This window comes from Gymnodraco acuticeps, unplaced genomic scaffold, assembly GCF_902827175.1.
Source record: "Gymnodraco acuticeps unplaced genomic scaffold, fGymAcu1.1, whole genome shotgun sequence".
In the NCBI taxonomy this organism is placed as follows: domain Eukaryota; kingdom Metazoa; phylum Chordata; class Actinopteri; order Perciformes; family Bathydraconidae; genus Gymnodraco; species Gymnodraco acuticeps.
Genome location: NW_022992344.1, coordinates 2,848,631 through 2,864,695, shown reverse-complemented (window position 1 = coordinate 2,864,695; position 16,065 = coordinate 2,848,631). Strand labels below are relative to the sequence as shown.

The following is a 16,065-nucleotide window of genomic DNA, read 5'->3' as shown; positions in this document are numbered from 1 at the left end:
AAATGAAACAGGCAATCAGAACAACAAGTCTCTGCTATGTTATTGTGTCCTTTAATTAGTCCACATCCTTAAAGTCGGACACGTCTGGACTTCCTTGCTGCAAATTCATTTATTGTATCGTCAAATGATATTTGCCCCGAAACCTCGCGATTGATGCTTATTAAAGCTAATCCATTGAGGCGTTCTTGAGCCATTGACGACCTCAGGTATGTTTTAATGAGTTTCAATTTGGAGAAGCTCCTCTCCCCAGCAGCAACTGTCACTGGAATAGTGACAGCGATCCTGAGGGCCACCCATATATTTGGATACACTTCGTTCATTTTCTTCTCCTTTAGAAAAGTCAGAAGTTCCAGGGTGGTCATGTTGGCAAAGCTGGGAAATTCTGCATGTCCAGTGCAAGTTCCCTCTTATCCAGGTCTGACTGTCCACCCCAGCTCAGGGTGTTGCTGAGTGTTTCACACTGCTTCGTCAGATCTTCCTTTGGCAGGTCAGGGAAGTTGAGTAGCACCCCAAACTTTTCCTCTACTTCACCTAAGGCCTTGAATCTCTCCTGCAGTGATGCAATGGAAACATCCACCACCATATTGAAAAAAGAAACTTCGAGTTTCTTTAGTGCATCACTCACTTGCTCCTCCGGGGACTCATAGGAGAACTGTCTCTTGGTTGTTCTCAGCCTCTTCTGCTTGAGAACAGCTTCCACATTCATTTGGCCACAGATGTATTTTGGCAGATGCTTGGGCAGAAGCAAATCCATTGCTTCTGTAGCTGACCAAAGAAACTTCTGTTTTTCTCAGGAGGTCAACAGCAATATCCAGCTGCATTGACACTGATTACAACATTTTGCTGACATGTTTGATGTTGGTCAGGATGTCATACCATACCACAGTGCATATTGCAAAGCGGTATGATCCAACCTCTTCAGCCAAAGATTGTGCCTGAATTTTTACAACTCCATCTGTGGCTTTATCCCTCACCTCTAGAAGTGCATCTCTGACTTCTGCAGCCTGATACCTTACAGCCTCTATGCTGTTGATCCGACTCTCCCATCTGGTATCAGACCATGATTTCAATGTGATGTTCACATGGCTTTTCTCACTGTATCACTCAGTGCTGGCCAGTCAGCAGGATCTGAGGGGGCTGCAATGGTGGACTCACATACTGTGCTCGTTATTCCTTCACCTGCAGGCAGGCAATCCAAACATGCAAAGAAGTTATTCATGCTTCAGTTTTCATTATTTATCATAATAATAACAATAATAATAATGACAAAAAAGTAGTGTATTAACGATTACACAGAGACCATAAATGTTTGGCAAAACTTACATTATTCAGAGTGTGATGTACATGGGAGATCAGATGTTCCTTCTCCAGCAACTGGGGGCTTTTTGAGGTATTTCTCAAGTGCAGCTGGAAAATTATAGGGTAGATATTAGCACATTACAAGCAAAAACATGTATATACAGTCAGGCAAAAATAACTGCTGCAATCTGCCTCAGCTGTATGCAAGTTCACAACTGGCCTATATAAAAGTTAGGTCTGGACTTTGAATCAGGGGGTAGCAAGTTCAAGTCCCACTGCAGTCAGCATGTCGTTGTGTCCCTGGTCAAGACACTTCACCCCAAATTGCTCCTGTGGGGATTGTCCACAGTACTGAATGTATGTAAGTCGCTTTGGATAAAAGCATCTAACAAATGACATGTAATGTAAATAATAACACATGCCCATATTGGTTGGTCAGTCTCACTTTATACAAAAGAGCAGTTATCCAGATAACTTTCTTCTGGCTAACATTCACATTATTTCGTTACAGAATCATATAAAACAAAGCATTGCACAATGATTAGACATTAAAAAGAGCAGAAAATAAACAAATTCTAAAATATAATAGAAAATAAACAGACAAATAAAAAAAAATATATATATATAGGCCTACACACAAGTTGACCGTGAACATAAACTATTTGACAAATTAAACACTATTGGAGGATCAATTTACAGCTATCACAATAGAAAAGTAGTATATTATTTACATAAAGATTATATAAGAATAATAACACATAAATAAAAACTTTAAATCATTTGTATTTATCATTCTGTATCAGAGGCTCGCGGCTAGCATGGCATCAAAGCTGTATCATGGACAGGCTACCTCCTTAGCTAGCTTAAAATCAAATGTCTAACGGTACAGTACATACTGACTTTTTTTTTTTTTACACAAGCCGACGTACCTCTGTCTTTCGATTCCTCCTGTTCTTTTTTCCGTTTCCTTCCCGTTGCCCCTGAAGGCTTGGACCTTTTCCTAATGCTAATTGTTTGCCTCTTGCTGTTGCATGGTTGCAATCTCTGACACTTTCAGCTGGAGCTGCCACGTCACTTTGGCTGTGAGTCGCGGCCCGTGGGTGCCAGATAAGCGACCACCCCCCCCTTTCATCACTTACAGTTACAGCGCCCATCGTACAGGGCAAATGCTAAATGTTGCCTCCGGCCCGGGGTGCAAAGGGTGTTTACTTTATTCAATTATTAATGTAAACGTATTACATCAAGGGCATACAATTAGGCAGAATAAAACATTTTTATTTTAAATAAAAAAACTTTTTTATTTATTTATTTTTTTTCTCCCAGCGCAGCGCCCCTCCAGATCTGGCGCCCTAGGCGACCGCCTAGTTCGCCAGTGGGAAGGGCCGGCCCTGTATACACATACATATATACACACACGGTTGGTATTTAACAACAACAAGGGGTGTTATAGTCTGTGTTGTAGTGTGTGATATTGGTATTTATTGAAACATTTTACACCTTTCCTTCAAGTAGGCTACTATACGTTTTAGTTACTTGTGGGGTAGGCCCTACTTTAACATGAAGTCTGAAGTCCCGGCCCATAAGACGGGTAGACTCTGTTTAAATGTTTTTAGTAATTGACACTGGGCCGGCCCAATCAAATCTTTATTCTATAACACCTAGGTGTGAGCAAGCTCTCTGATTGGTCAATAGGCGTGTTTGATTCCACGATCAAAGAACGGTCAAATAGAACGTGCCTTTTCACAACAAGTCAGTATCCCTCCGCGTCTGAGAAAAACGGTATACCCTTGGCCTGAAAAGCAAACTGCTTGCAGCTCCAGTACAGGCGTACGGACCGAGGCGCTGCCGCAGTACTGTCGTACCAATAATGACGTTAAAGAACGGCCTCTCGTGTATGATTGCTTAAATCACCTCCGCCTTTGGGCTGCTCGGTGTGCATCATTAAATCACGCCCCCAGGAGGTGCGCCGGCCGTTGAAGCCAAACTGCCTTTTTTTTCGAGTTCGAGTTAGAAATGGAGAAGGCGAAGACGAAGGCCAAGCGAAAAGGGGGAGCAGAACAATTGCGGGCAAGAAAAAAAGCAGGCCCTTCGTGCTGATGCTGCCGCTTGTGTCAAAATAACCGACATGTTTAGTACAGGTGCAGGTCCATATTCAGCACCCGTTGCCGATATTGGTGGTGAGGAAGATGATGAGAGGGAGAGAGGTCAGCGCGAGTGGGGAGAGGGAGGAGAACTCGCGGTAAGCAGAAGCTAAGACAATTAGGAAAATATTATTATTACGGTTATGATACTCTGTCATTCTGGAACCCATTAATATCCCCTTGATGAAGCACTAAGACAAATATTATAAGAGAAACATTCGTTAGCCTACAAGCTAGTAAGCTGGCTTTTTTAGGTTTTCCCTGGCAAGTTAAAATATAGCCTAATGGGATAGGTTGTCTCATTGAAAGAATGTCACTATTTTGTTAACCACCATTCATGAACAATTACTGTCAGCTGGCAGCTTGTTTTGTTTATTTACTTATTTGGTTATAAGGGCAACAGTGGTCTTTTGGGACCTGAACAAAATGTTTATAGTCAGCTTTTTGTGGTAGTTTTGATTGACAATATATAGAATGAATAATATAGAAATAGATAAAGAATTGAGGCACACATGTCGTTTTGACCATTAACTGTGTGGCATTGTTATGTCAATGCCTATTTGTATGGACCTCTATCAGGGAATCCATTAATTCTGTATCATTGTGTTGAGCCAGGTAGCATCCCCGGAGGAGGAGAGTGTCAGCGAGAGTGAGGAGAGCAAAGAGCAGGAGGACATAAATTACTTTGCCCGCCCCGAGCCATCTATGTTACAGATCTTTTTAGAACAGCACCCACAACAACATACCAGAAATCCAGTTGTGCAGAAGGTATTCACCTGTAAAGATGGCACCAGCAGAAAGTGGCTTACATATTTTAAGGGACGTCATATGTTGTTTTGTTTTGTATGTCTGGCATTTGGGAAGAGGACTGACACATTTATAACTGGAATGTCAGATTGGAGGCACGCACACCAGCGTACAGAGAAGCACGAAAAGAGCATTACACATTCAACCTGTGCTGAAGCTTTTTTCTTACGGTGCTCTAAAGCAGACATCGAAAGCATGTTTGCTGGCAGTCAGATGTCTGCTCATAGGGAACAAGTCCGAAAGAGACGTCAGGTTTTGGAGCGTGTGGTGAAAGTGCTTGGGAAGAGGGGGCTAAGCTACAGGCAGGTGGAGAATGAGGGAGCATATATGCTAGCTGACAACACCGTGGACCACGGTAACTTTTTGGAGCTCATCCTTTTATTAGGAAAGTATGATGTCTGCTTAAAAGAGCATCTGGATGATTGCGTAGAGAAGAGCAAGAAATTGCACCAATCCAGTGGAACAAAAGGTAGAGGGTCTCTCATCACCCTACTCTCCAAAACTACTGTTAACTCCATAATAGAAACTGTTGGTAGTCTAATCAAAGAAAGTATCTCCAGTGATGTCCAGAAGGCCGGTATGTTTTCTGTTCAGCTGGACACAACACAAGACATAACTTCTCAGGATCAGTGTTCAGTAATCTTAAGATGAGTCAATGAGACTGTGCAAGAGAGGCTTGTGGCTTTAGTGAAGTGCCATGCATCCACTGGACAATACTTTGTGAACTTGCTCTCAGAGGTCTTAGAGCATCTGAAACTGGACAAGGGCATGTGTATAGGTAATGCAACAGATGGAGCATCCAATATGCAAGGCCGGTACAAAGGATTTTCTGCACTGATGACCTCCCAGTCACCCACTCATGTCCATGTGTGGTGCTATGCTCATGTTCTTAATCTTGTCCTGGCTGAAACTACCCAAACTGTCATCGAATGTGGAACACTTTTCAACCTAATCAATGACATAGCAGTGTTTATCAGGGAGTCATATCAGAGGGTCAATCTGGCAATCAGGGTGGGTGGAGGGGGTCAGGAGGACGGGACTGAGCTGACCGCCCAGGGGGGCACAGCAGAGGACCAGGAAGGGATCTCGGGTGGACGGCCCGGGGGCAAGGCAGAGTTCAAAAAGGGGGACTCGGGCGGACGGCCCGGGGGCAAGGCAGAGTTCAAAAAGGGGGACTCGGGCGGACGGCCCGGGGGCAAGGCAGAGTTCAAAAAGGGGGATTCGGGCGGACGGCCCGGGGGCAAGGCAGAGTCTAAGGTGGGGGACTCGGGCGGCCGAGCATGAGGGCGAAGGCAGCGGCAGGAAGAGTCAGGGGCTCGAGGACGAGGGCAGCGGCAGGAAGAGTCAGGGGGCCGGGCCCGAGGGCGAGGGCAGCGGCAGGAAGAGTCAGGGGGCCGGGATCGCGGGCAAAGACCGCGGCTCACAGAGGGCCGGGATCGAGGGCGAAGACCGCGGCTCTCAGGGGGCCGGGCTCGAGGGCGAAGACCAGACAGCTCCGGAGGCCGGGCAGGAAAGCTTTGACGGGACAGCTCCGGAGGCCGGGCAGGACCCGGTGTCGGCAGGAACCGGAGCCGGTTGGACAGGCTTCGGCAGGATCCCCCACGGAAGAGGACCAGGAGTTGGCAGGACCCCCAGCGAGACATGTGATGTTGAGGCCTCCAACGAAAAAGGAAATGGGGTTGGCAGGACCCCGATAGAAGAGTAGTCGGCGGGGCCTCCAACGGCACAGGACATAGGGTTGGCAGGACCCCCGGCAGGAGAGTAGTCGGCGGGGCCTCCAACGGGACAGGACACAGGGTTGGCAGGACCCCCGGCAGGAGAGTAGTCGGCGGGGGCCTCCAACGGCACAGGACATAGGATTGGCAGGACCCCCGGCAGGAGAGTAGACGGCGGGACCTCCAACGAGACAGGACAAAGTGTTGGCAGGACCCCCGGCAGGAGAGTAGTCGGCGGGGCCTCAAACGGGACAGGACACAGGGGTGGCAGGACCCCCAGCAGGAGAGTAGTCGGCGGGGCCTCCAACGGCACATGACACAGGGTTGGCAGGACCCACGGCAGGAGAGTAGTCGGCGGGGCCTCCGACGGCACAGGACATAGGATTGGCAGGACCCCCGGCAGGAGAGTAGACGGCGGGACCTCCGACGGCACAGGACAAAGGGTTGGCAGGACCCCCGGCAGGAGAGTAGATGGCGGGCCCTCCAACGGGACAGGACATAGGGTTGGCAGGACCCCCGGCAGGAGAGTAGTCGGCGGGACCTCCAACGGGACAGGACAAAGGGTTGGCAGGACCCCCAGCGGAACCTCCAACGGTACTTGAGTAGGGACTTGAGTGGGAACGAGAGAGAGGACTCGAGAGAGAACTCGAGAGGTGACTCGAGAGGGAACTTGAGGAGACTCGAGAGATGACTTGAGAGGGATCTTGAGAGGGAACTTGAACGGAGACTTGAGAGGGAACTCGAGAGGAGACTCGAGAGAGGGCTTGAGAGGGACCTCGAGAGGTGACTTGAGAGGGATCTCGAAAGGGGACTCGAGATGGGACTCGAGAGGGGACTAGAGGAGGGACTAGAGAAGGGACTAGAGAAGGGACTTGGGGAGGGACTAGAGAAGGGACTTGGGGAGGGACCAGAGGAGGGACTAGAGAGGTGACTAAAGGGGGGACTGGAGAAGGGACTAGGGAAGTGACTAGAGAAGGGACTAGAGAAGGGACTTGAGATGGGACTAGAGTTGGGACTTGAGATGGGACTAGAGTTGGTACTTGAGAAGTGACTAGAGAAGTGACTAGAGGTGGGACTGGAGAAGGGACTAGAGAAGGAACTAGGAAAGTGACCTGAGGAGGGACTAGGGAAGGGACTAGAGGAGGGACTAGAGGGGGGATCAGAGAAGGCACTATGGCAGCTGGGGCCAGAGCTGAGTCTGGAACCATGGCTGCTGGGGCCAGAACTGAGTCTGGGACCATGGCTGCTGGGGCCAGAACTGGGTCTGGAACCATGGCTGCTGGGGCCGGGACTGGGTCTGGAACCATGGCTGCTGGGGCCGGGACTGGGTCTGGAACCATGGCTGCTGGGGCCAGAACTGGGGCCGGGACCATGGCTGCTGGGGCCATAACTGGGGCCGGGACCATGGCTGCTGGGGCCAGAACTGGGGCTGAAACCATGGCTGCTGGGGCCTGTACTGGGGCTGTAACCATGGCTGCTGGGGGCTGAACTGGTTCTGGAACCATGGCCTTTTGGGCTCGTGCTGCTAACCTGGCGACTCCTCTTAGGAGCCGTTTGGAGGCTCCGTGGACCTCCAAAAGCCAGACGAGTACCAGCGAATGGCTCCTGGACTGTAGCAAACACTGGGTGAGAAGCAGGGGCTGACGCCAGACGGACCACACCGATGCGTGTGGTATCAAAAAGGGAATCTGGAGACCTGGGTCTATCAGGATCGGGAAAACAAACCGTGAGGTAATCCAAAAGCCAGGCCGGTAAGAATTTAACCAAATCTTGATTCCTCAGCGTAAGGTGGACTGCATCTGCCAGAGCAGCATCTCGCTGCTGAACCCTGACCGCTCCTATCCATCGATGAGCGCAGTCAGACAAAGAAAAGGTATAATCCACTAGTTCCTGCTCAAACGGATCTGCTGGGCCCATATCGTTGGTCGGTTCGTAATGTTACAGTGTGTGAAGCAGGCAGGACCCAAATGCAGATATAAACTCCTTTATTTCAAGGCTAGGCGCAGATAAACAAAGACAAAACAGAACACTCACCGAAGAACTAGTCATGACACAAGACGAACCGACAAAGACAGACAGAAAAACCCAGAACTTAAATACACACAAGACTAATCACACAAACAAGACACAGGTGAGGAGGGAGGAGAAAACACAGGGACACCAGGTGAACACAATCGGGTAAATTAGACAGGGAACCACAGACAGATTTAAACAAGACACAACGCAGACAGAAACAGGCAAGACAGGAGGTGAAGACCTTTCAAAAATAAAACATGAAACGAAAGACAGAAAAAGACAAGACAAAATACAATACAGACAGATCGTGACAAAAAGCCTCGTTCAACTTTTTGTCAGACAACTGCATTTATTTTTCCTGGAACCCCCTGTGCTTCCCCAGAGATGTTTGCCACTCTGATGGTTTTTTCATAGATGGTTTAACACTGCTAAATATGAACTACTCTTAAATATAAAAATAATCAAGGGTTGTCAAAAGGGCATCATCAAACATAACATCAAGCCTATACTTTAATTACGTTTCTTTTTCAGCGGATATGACATATTAAAAGCCAGCAGATGACAGCATGCAATTAGTCTATTTATTAAAAAAAAAAGATATGTCAAGGCTGAGGTTCCAGAAGTTTAGTCAGCAATGTGTATGTGTGTTTTTAAGTCTTTTATTCTGAAAAAAGTAAATGTGTGTGTAAATGTTGGGTCAAACAAACACAGGATTTTCTCCGAAAAGAGAACTCTGTGTGACTTTTTTCTATTTATTATGTAACTTACAGTAAATAAGGCCTATAACACACTAAAATATGTTAACCAAAACGTTTTAACTTAACCTACCTACGTTTTTTATTTTTTATTGTTTTCATTTATAACGTTGACGTCTTAAGCAGCGACTTTTATCCGTGAGAAAATGTGATTCACTCTAAATGTTATTAATAAATGTGGTTTACTTGTATGTGGGCTGAGTTAGGTGACCTCCATGCATATCCTGTCATCCTTGTCATTGATTGTCCGTTAGTAGAATGAGGGAACAGTCCTTTCTCATTTCTCAAGTCACTGAGCAGCTTTGCTCTCTGTCACTTTTTATTTAATCATTATGCGGCTTTTATTTATTCACACTGTGCTCTTCATTCAACAGATCAAACTATCTGAAACAGCATTTCAGCCCTCTGTCCTTCATCTTTTACATATGGGAAGTCAATGAGGCTTCCCGTCTCTAACTCATCGTTGATCATGCATGTCAGCATCTCTATATTTCTATAAATGTATGTGTCATGCTCTGTTTGTCCTCCTTGTCATTACATTATGAACTGGTTATGAGCTGATTTTCTGCTCACATACCTATTAGTTCTGTGAAGATACTTCATTGATGTTTGCACCTTTCGATAACAACCTGAAAACTAATATATTCACAAGCTGTGAAGTCATTTCCAAACATCATTTCACAGAACTCTTTTTTGTATCACCGCTACTGCGTACTTCACCTCCCACACACTTGTTGGGATTTTTGTCGAACAAACACTTGACATGAGAGTGGGCACAGCATGCACAAACTTAACAATGCATGCAATCTGACAACTCTCCTAGCAAAGTAATAAAAGGAACAACAACTGCACTCACAACAGGAGAAAACATTTGTAAGCAGTTCTCAGGTTTCATATTTGTATATTTTTGCCTCTACTTTGAAATGTTCACAATGTATAAAAGCTCTTTATTTTCTCATACTGCCTGTGCTGCAGCACCTCTTTTCACCCTCTGTCTGAAAACAGAGCCCAGTCTGCTCTCATTGGTTAGCTGGCCGGATCTGTTGTGATTGGTCAACTGCTTAGAGATGTCCCACCCATTAGCCTATTATTTAACTTGTTTTGGAGCGCTAGTGTTACGTAGTGATGCCACTATGTCGGCGTAAACAAAGGAGTCCAATGGAGGCGCTTCAGGCAGGGAGGGGGGAGGGGGGAGGGGGGGGGGGGGGGGGGAGTGTGTGGGAGAGAAACTCCTTCTGGAAGGGAACTTTGGGATTTTAGTATTTGCAGACCATTTACATCATGCACTAAAACCAACACACTACAGGAAAGAGAAAACCTCAAATATTAGCATAAATATTCAAACACACAGCTCGATATACTATACTTGGTTCTCGGTTCCCCTCGTGTTTTCCTGTATCCTTGTATAACTTTTGTGACATAATGCAGTATCACTTTGAGGATTCTGCTTGTGGCAGGATGGACGGTCCATGCGTTTAGTGGATCAGAAAGATTGTTACTTTCCTGAAACTCACAGCATGAGCTGGTTTCCCTCCATGGAACGTCATTTTGGAACTGGGTTTTGCCATGTTTTATATACATTATACATCTATGTTGAGGCTATGAACCGTTAGTAAAAGTGTAAATACATATTTTCTCCAATATCCGAGGCGAAATATGCAGTGGAGTTCTGCACTTCCTTTCTGATCCACCTTCCCAACTTGGAGACTGCTTTAACCTTTAAACAGGAACGTTATGTTAAAGGCCAGCATAAGTTTATCAGGACATCTGAAGTGATTTAAAATGGGAGACAGGGCCACAAACTCTGTTACTGTTTAGAATAGCCAATCTTGTGTAAAGCTTCTCTGTGTCTTTGTCTAAATACACTGAGTCTTTCCATGTCAACCTTCTCTTCTCCGTCTTGAGATTTAATCTGAGATGGCAAATCTTAACTGGAATCAAAATGTATGCAATGCTGCCTGGTTCATGAATAGACTACTTGGATAATGAGTTATCCGAACATCCATTAGTGCTTACATAAGCATCCAGCATAGGGTGTCTGGCTCTCTGAGTAAGCGGAGCACTTTGGCCTTTGTTAAGCCTAGTGATGTAAACTAAAGGCTTCAGTCATAACTGCATTTTCTAACTTTAAACTTGGAAGATACCAATTAGTATCTGCAACTGCCAACATCCGTAATATAACTGCAGTAATCATGTTACCACTCTGTAGGTTACTGTTTATTCATTACCATCACACTGAGCTGATAGAAACCAATTACATTCGCCTTTTTTTTAGGCTTTACACATATGGGGTGATAGATAAATGACACAAAAATGTGAATATTTTGAACCAATTCTATAATGGCAGCGATTAACATTTTAGACACTTTTTCAGAATGAAATGTCAATATATATTTGCTCATTTTCAGGTGTATATTTGTATTTTGTGCCTCTATTGTGACATGTTGACATGCATTGAAGTGTAAACAAAAAAAGGCATTATTTTTCTCATTCCTGTGCAGCAGCAACTCTTTTCAGCCTGTCTGAAACCAGAGCCCAGTCCCCATTTGCACAGCACTGCATGTCTTATTCATGGCACAAAGGCTGCTCTTAAGATCAAGCTGAAACCTTTGCATATAATATTTCTTTAAAAAATACGATTAGTTCCACCAGTAAGGCGCATAACCACCATCATGTCACACAGGCTGTTTCACTTCATGTATTCTCTTTAATTAACTGAGATGATTAAAAGGAAATGTGAAAATGACATAGTGGACTACATTTTGCACCTACACACTATGATTCATGTAGAATCTGAGCACCATCAGTTTCAATATAACCTTAGCTGGATGAGGTGAATTAGTAACTGACATCTCTTTGTGTAACTACCCCTGCCTCGACTCTGACACTTATTTTACTCTGTGACTCATAAACATTCCCAGAAACCTCAGAGCTCATTAGACCAGCATTCTTTTTTTCTCCTCTACGACTGATTTGTACAACTTCAAGGAAAGAGCAGAGGAAAAAAAACACGCCCAGACAAACTGAGTTTGCCACCTAAAGCTACTGTAGTGCTCTGTAGTGCTGGTTCCATGCCAACCAGCCCTAAGCTGTTTACATCCCCAAAACGTCCACAAAGAAACTGTATGGGGAGGCACTAACAAAATATGTCAGATTATGAAAAAAACATTACATCTGAGCTGTGAACATCACAGAGGGACTGGTAGAGGAGAAATTATACACTACCGACAATGTTTGGATGTGATGGCAACCCTAATAACTATTGTGTCGTGTTCCCCATAGAGAATTATCACACAGTATTTTACATATTTGGAGTTCTGTGGTCGTAAATGTATTCACACTCACTGCTCTTACTAAACTTGTTTCTACTCTACGCTACCATCCCAGCATCAGATGGCAGGCAAGTGGAGTTAGCGACTAGTTTGTCAACCTAGTAGCATTTAGCGGTTAAACATATTTCCATCATTAATTGGTGGAGACTAAATCAGAGTTAAAAATGAAGCGAATATTGGACTTAAATTAGTCAGGTGGCCAGAGACACGTTGCTCTGAGTCTGCTAGATGTGCAAGTAGGGAAATGTCAGGGTGATTATGCACTGATCTACCAATCAAAGGGTCAGCGGTTCAATCCCCAGTCCCTCAGCATATACTCAACATCAAAATAGTTCACTTAGTCATGACTACTTTATTGAAGTGTACGTATGTCGCTTTGGATAAAAGCTTCTGCTAAATAACATGTGATGTAATAAGATAATAGTATTTGATTTTTTTTTATTGAAGATTTCCAAGCCACTAAAGAGTTAAAAAATATATCAATGCAACTTTAAAAGATCAGTAACTAAAAAGGTATGCAAGGATGTTTTTCAAAAGCAGGACTGAAGAGCAAATCATTTGCTTTTATTCTCTATTTTAAGAGGTGCACTCAACATAAATTGACCTCCCTTCATGGAACATTGAAAAATCATTTTAACATTAACATCAGTTTAATACATAATTCAAAAACTGGTTATTTTTCTGACAAAATCAATACAAAGGTTTGAATGTGCATTTCTGTGTTTGGTGTCTATAAGTGTGAAATTCTGCCTGTACCTTATATGTGTGATGACCTTCATTTGTGCAGTTAGTGTCCTCGGTGTGCTCACTCATAATCATGGGCCATTACCTCTATTATGATGAAGCTCGATTCACCATGGAGGAACAAAACACACACACATAATAATGGACCATGGGTACAACCTCTCCCTTGGCTGTTTTTTGTGAGTGTCTGTCACAGTGAAGGACTGTGTTTTGCATCTGAGCCATCTGGTACAAGAGTCATACTCTTCATTGGGCTTGACAAGGTTTTATGAAATTAACGGTTGTAGAGTTTGTCAACTCATAAAACGTAGCACCAAACAAAACAAGAGTTGTTTTTTTACAGCAAATGTCGATCGTTAGCTAAACTTCTCCTCTGAATAGTCCAATAATAGCAACGATAACTAGGCATGGCAGTCCTATCCAAATGCGTAATTGATGTAAATGACACCGAACTGTCTTCTTTAGAATATCCGAATATAAAAAGTTTAAGGAATAGATTAAACAATGCTCAGATAAACGTTTACATGGCTCACAATAGTACTTACAGTGGCATTGCTTACTAGCCCAAGGGTTAGCTTTATTGTATTTAAATAAACCCAATCCCTTGACAATTGGTGATTTGAAAAAGAGTCAGGTTTACCTTTTTTTTTTACCTTCTTCTCACTAGTGCTAACGTTGAAAAGTAAGCGAAAGGCATTAGCCATTAGCTTAAGCTAACCAAAGCCAGAGACTAGCTTATGTTTCAGTTTCAAACATTTAGAAGTAAGTTAAAAAGGTCCTTTTTTTGTTAAAACATTACCCAAGAAATTTGAGTGGCACCTTCATATTTGCCATGTGAGATTGAAGAGTTTGACAGACATTACAACACTTACAAAGAAGAGTGGAGATTGCAAACGGTCAGTTGATCTTCACTGTTTAACTTTGTTTTCCTTTTTTTTCTGTCGCTAACATGCAGACTCTACGGCGAGCTAACAAACTGCACATACCTGGTGGCGGAGAAGATGGACTGCTTCTGGCCCAACAGACTGGTGGATGAGTTCTTTATCCGAGTCCACCAACACTACTTCCACGACTGCTCGCTGTCTGGACGGCTTCTCCAGGACCCGCCAAATCGCATCCTGGGGCCCTTCATTGCAGTGCCCATCCTGGTCACCCTCCTCATGACGGCCTTGGTGGTGTGGAGGAGCAAGCGCAGTGAGGGGATTGTGTAGTGAAGGGAAAAGGGGGCCAGGGTAACAGAACTCAAAACAAGAGGTACTTTTTGTCGCTAAGGTTTCGTCATATTCAACCCTCAGTGGCCAAAGAGTCTCTTTTTCTTGGTGGATATTATTTTAATAGGACCTGAATCACCTCACTATGGACCTGGAAATGGATCCGGTTTATATATTTAAAATCAGTGACATTGATTTCAATCATTTCTTTGGATAACCGAGCGAAGAGAAACCAAACTGTGCTCTTGAATCTGATGTGGACCAGGTGTATAGCGGAAAAATGTTGTAAATTTGAAAAAAAAACACTATTGAAAGACACTGCTTCAAATAATCGTGGCTTCGATGATGAGGCCAAAACTCACACAAACAACTATTTTTGGAGACCAAGAAAGTAACTGTTACATACTACACAACACAGGCTACGAAATGACAGTTACTCCAACTTCTCTAAAGGAACCCAGGTATATCAGATGTTATGTGCAAATATACATATACTGTAAATATACACAGTGTGTACAATAAGGGGCGCAACTGTCAGTGAATTGTCAGAATGTCTTTATAACACATAGTCAAGAAACCATATTACACTAAATTAATTTCTATCGGATGCAAATTCTGTGTTTCCATGTCATGCAAAGACACCCCATTTTAACACATGTGCATTATTTGGAATATATCATCTTTATCGTGCAGATGACTTATAGTCACACATTCAAGATACAGTGGGAGAAGAATCTGTCTGTTTTTAGTTTTAATTTTTAATTTCCCCCGCTCATCAGACCTCATGCCCTCAATCTATAGGCATACCCAGAGCTTAGTCTCCCTCTGAATGGAAAACGGAGATAGGTTTCTGCTGCATATTGCAAACTGATCCAACTGGTGGAAAAATGCAGGAGATAATGATGTCACATACTGAGGATTGGCAGGTGTGTGATACAGGTGAAAAACAGCATGGCACCGAGAAGACTGTCACTAGGGTCAAGGCCCCAATTTGGAGGGACTGTGATGACAGCTTTCCTCCTCCACAACCAAAATGAAGAACTGCCAGCAAACACACAGGTAGATGAAGCTGAAAGCAGAGACTTTGAACGCCAAGGTAAATAGTGCAGAAGTTTAGGGAATGCAGACAGTTAATTAGCCGAAACATATCACAGTCTTTCTGATTTTCCTCCCTCACACACCTCTCCTATCCGTGTTTGTTACCATATACAAAGACACTATCCGAACGATTTAATTTAGGCAGCTATGTGAAAATGTTCCAAGAAAGAAAAGAGAACAAACAGTAGGAAAATCACAAATCTCACTACAGAGAGAACAGAAAGCGATGGATTAGCCAACGCACATCTCTGCTGAACACTGCCTAAAGCACAGTTTGTGTATCATGGACCTTAGGTTTTATTGATTTGTGATCTCTCCGTTTGGAAGAGTGCGCTGCGTGAACTGTTTTCTCATTGATATTTTTGAATGCTCTCTTTCCTTTATATATTCATTGACCTGTAACCTGCCTGTCAGCATAACACTCTAAAGCACACCCACACTTACACAACATGATCTTACCTTTTACTTTGTGCCAAATTCTCTTGGAAACCGGGCAACGTTCGCTTTGAAATGTCTAATTTTCTGTTGGAATGACTTCGAATTATTGACATTTAATCTATGATCATGACAAAAGTTGAATAAAACGTCTGATCACTGTCTGATACACTTGGGATTGGTATTTATTTTTTCTCATGGGTCAAAATGAACAGTACAAATGGCTGTGTTTAATATGAATGATGAATCCTCCAATAATGTATGCGTGGCTTAGTTCACATCATTGAGTCATAATGCATGCACTGGGTTCAAGCCACTGTGTCATTTGCTGAATTGTACAAAAAAGTGAAACTAAAAACTATATTTAGTTAAATGTAAAAAAAGGCCTGTAGTTATTAGGTCGGAAAGCATATGTATAGCATAGGATTATGTGGGAATTGAGTCCTATCACTCCGCCTTTCAGATGAAAAAACAAACCCTGGGTAAACTTATCGAATTAATAACGACACATA

General features: G+C 43.9%; 1 protein-coding gene across 2 annotated transcripts in view; it reads left to right on the top strand.

The window, feature by feature from the left end:
- Window positions 1-15,731, top strand: part of ramp1 (receptor activity modifying protein 1) — a 137,359-nt gene extending 121,628 nt beyond the window's left edge. For both annotated transcript variants that reach the window (XM_034208801.1, XM_034208800.1), the window contains exon 3: window positions 13,765-15,731. In XM_034208801.1, the coding sequence (XP_034064692.1) occupies window positions 13,765-14,020 (256 nt within the window). In that variant the 3' untranslated portion in view covers window positions 14,021-15,731. The remainder of the gene's footprint in view (window positions 1-13,764) is intronic.
- The last annotated feature ends 334 nt before the right edge of the window (window positions 15,732-16,065 follow it).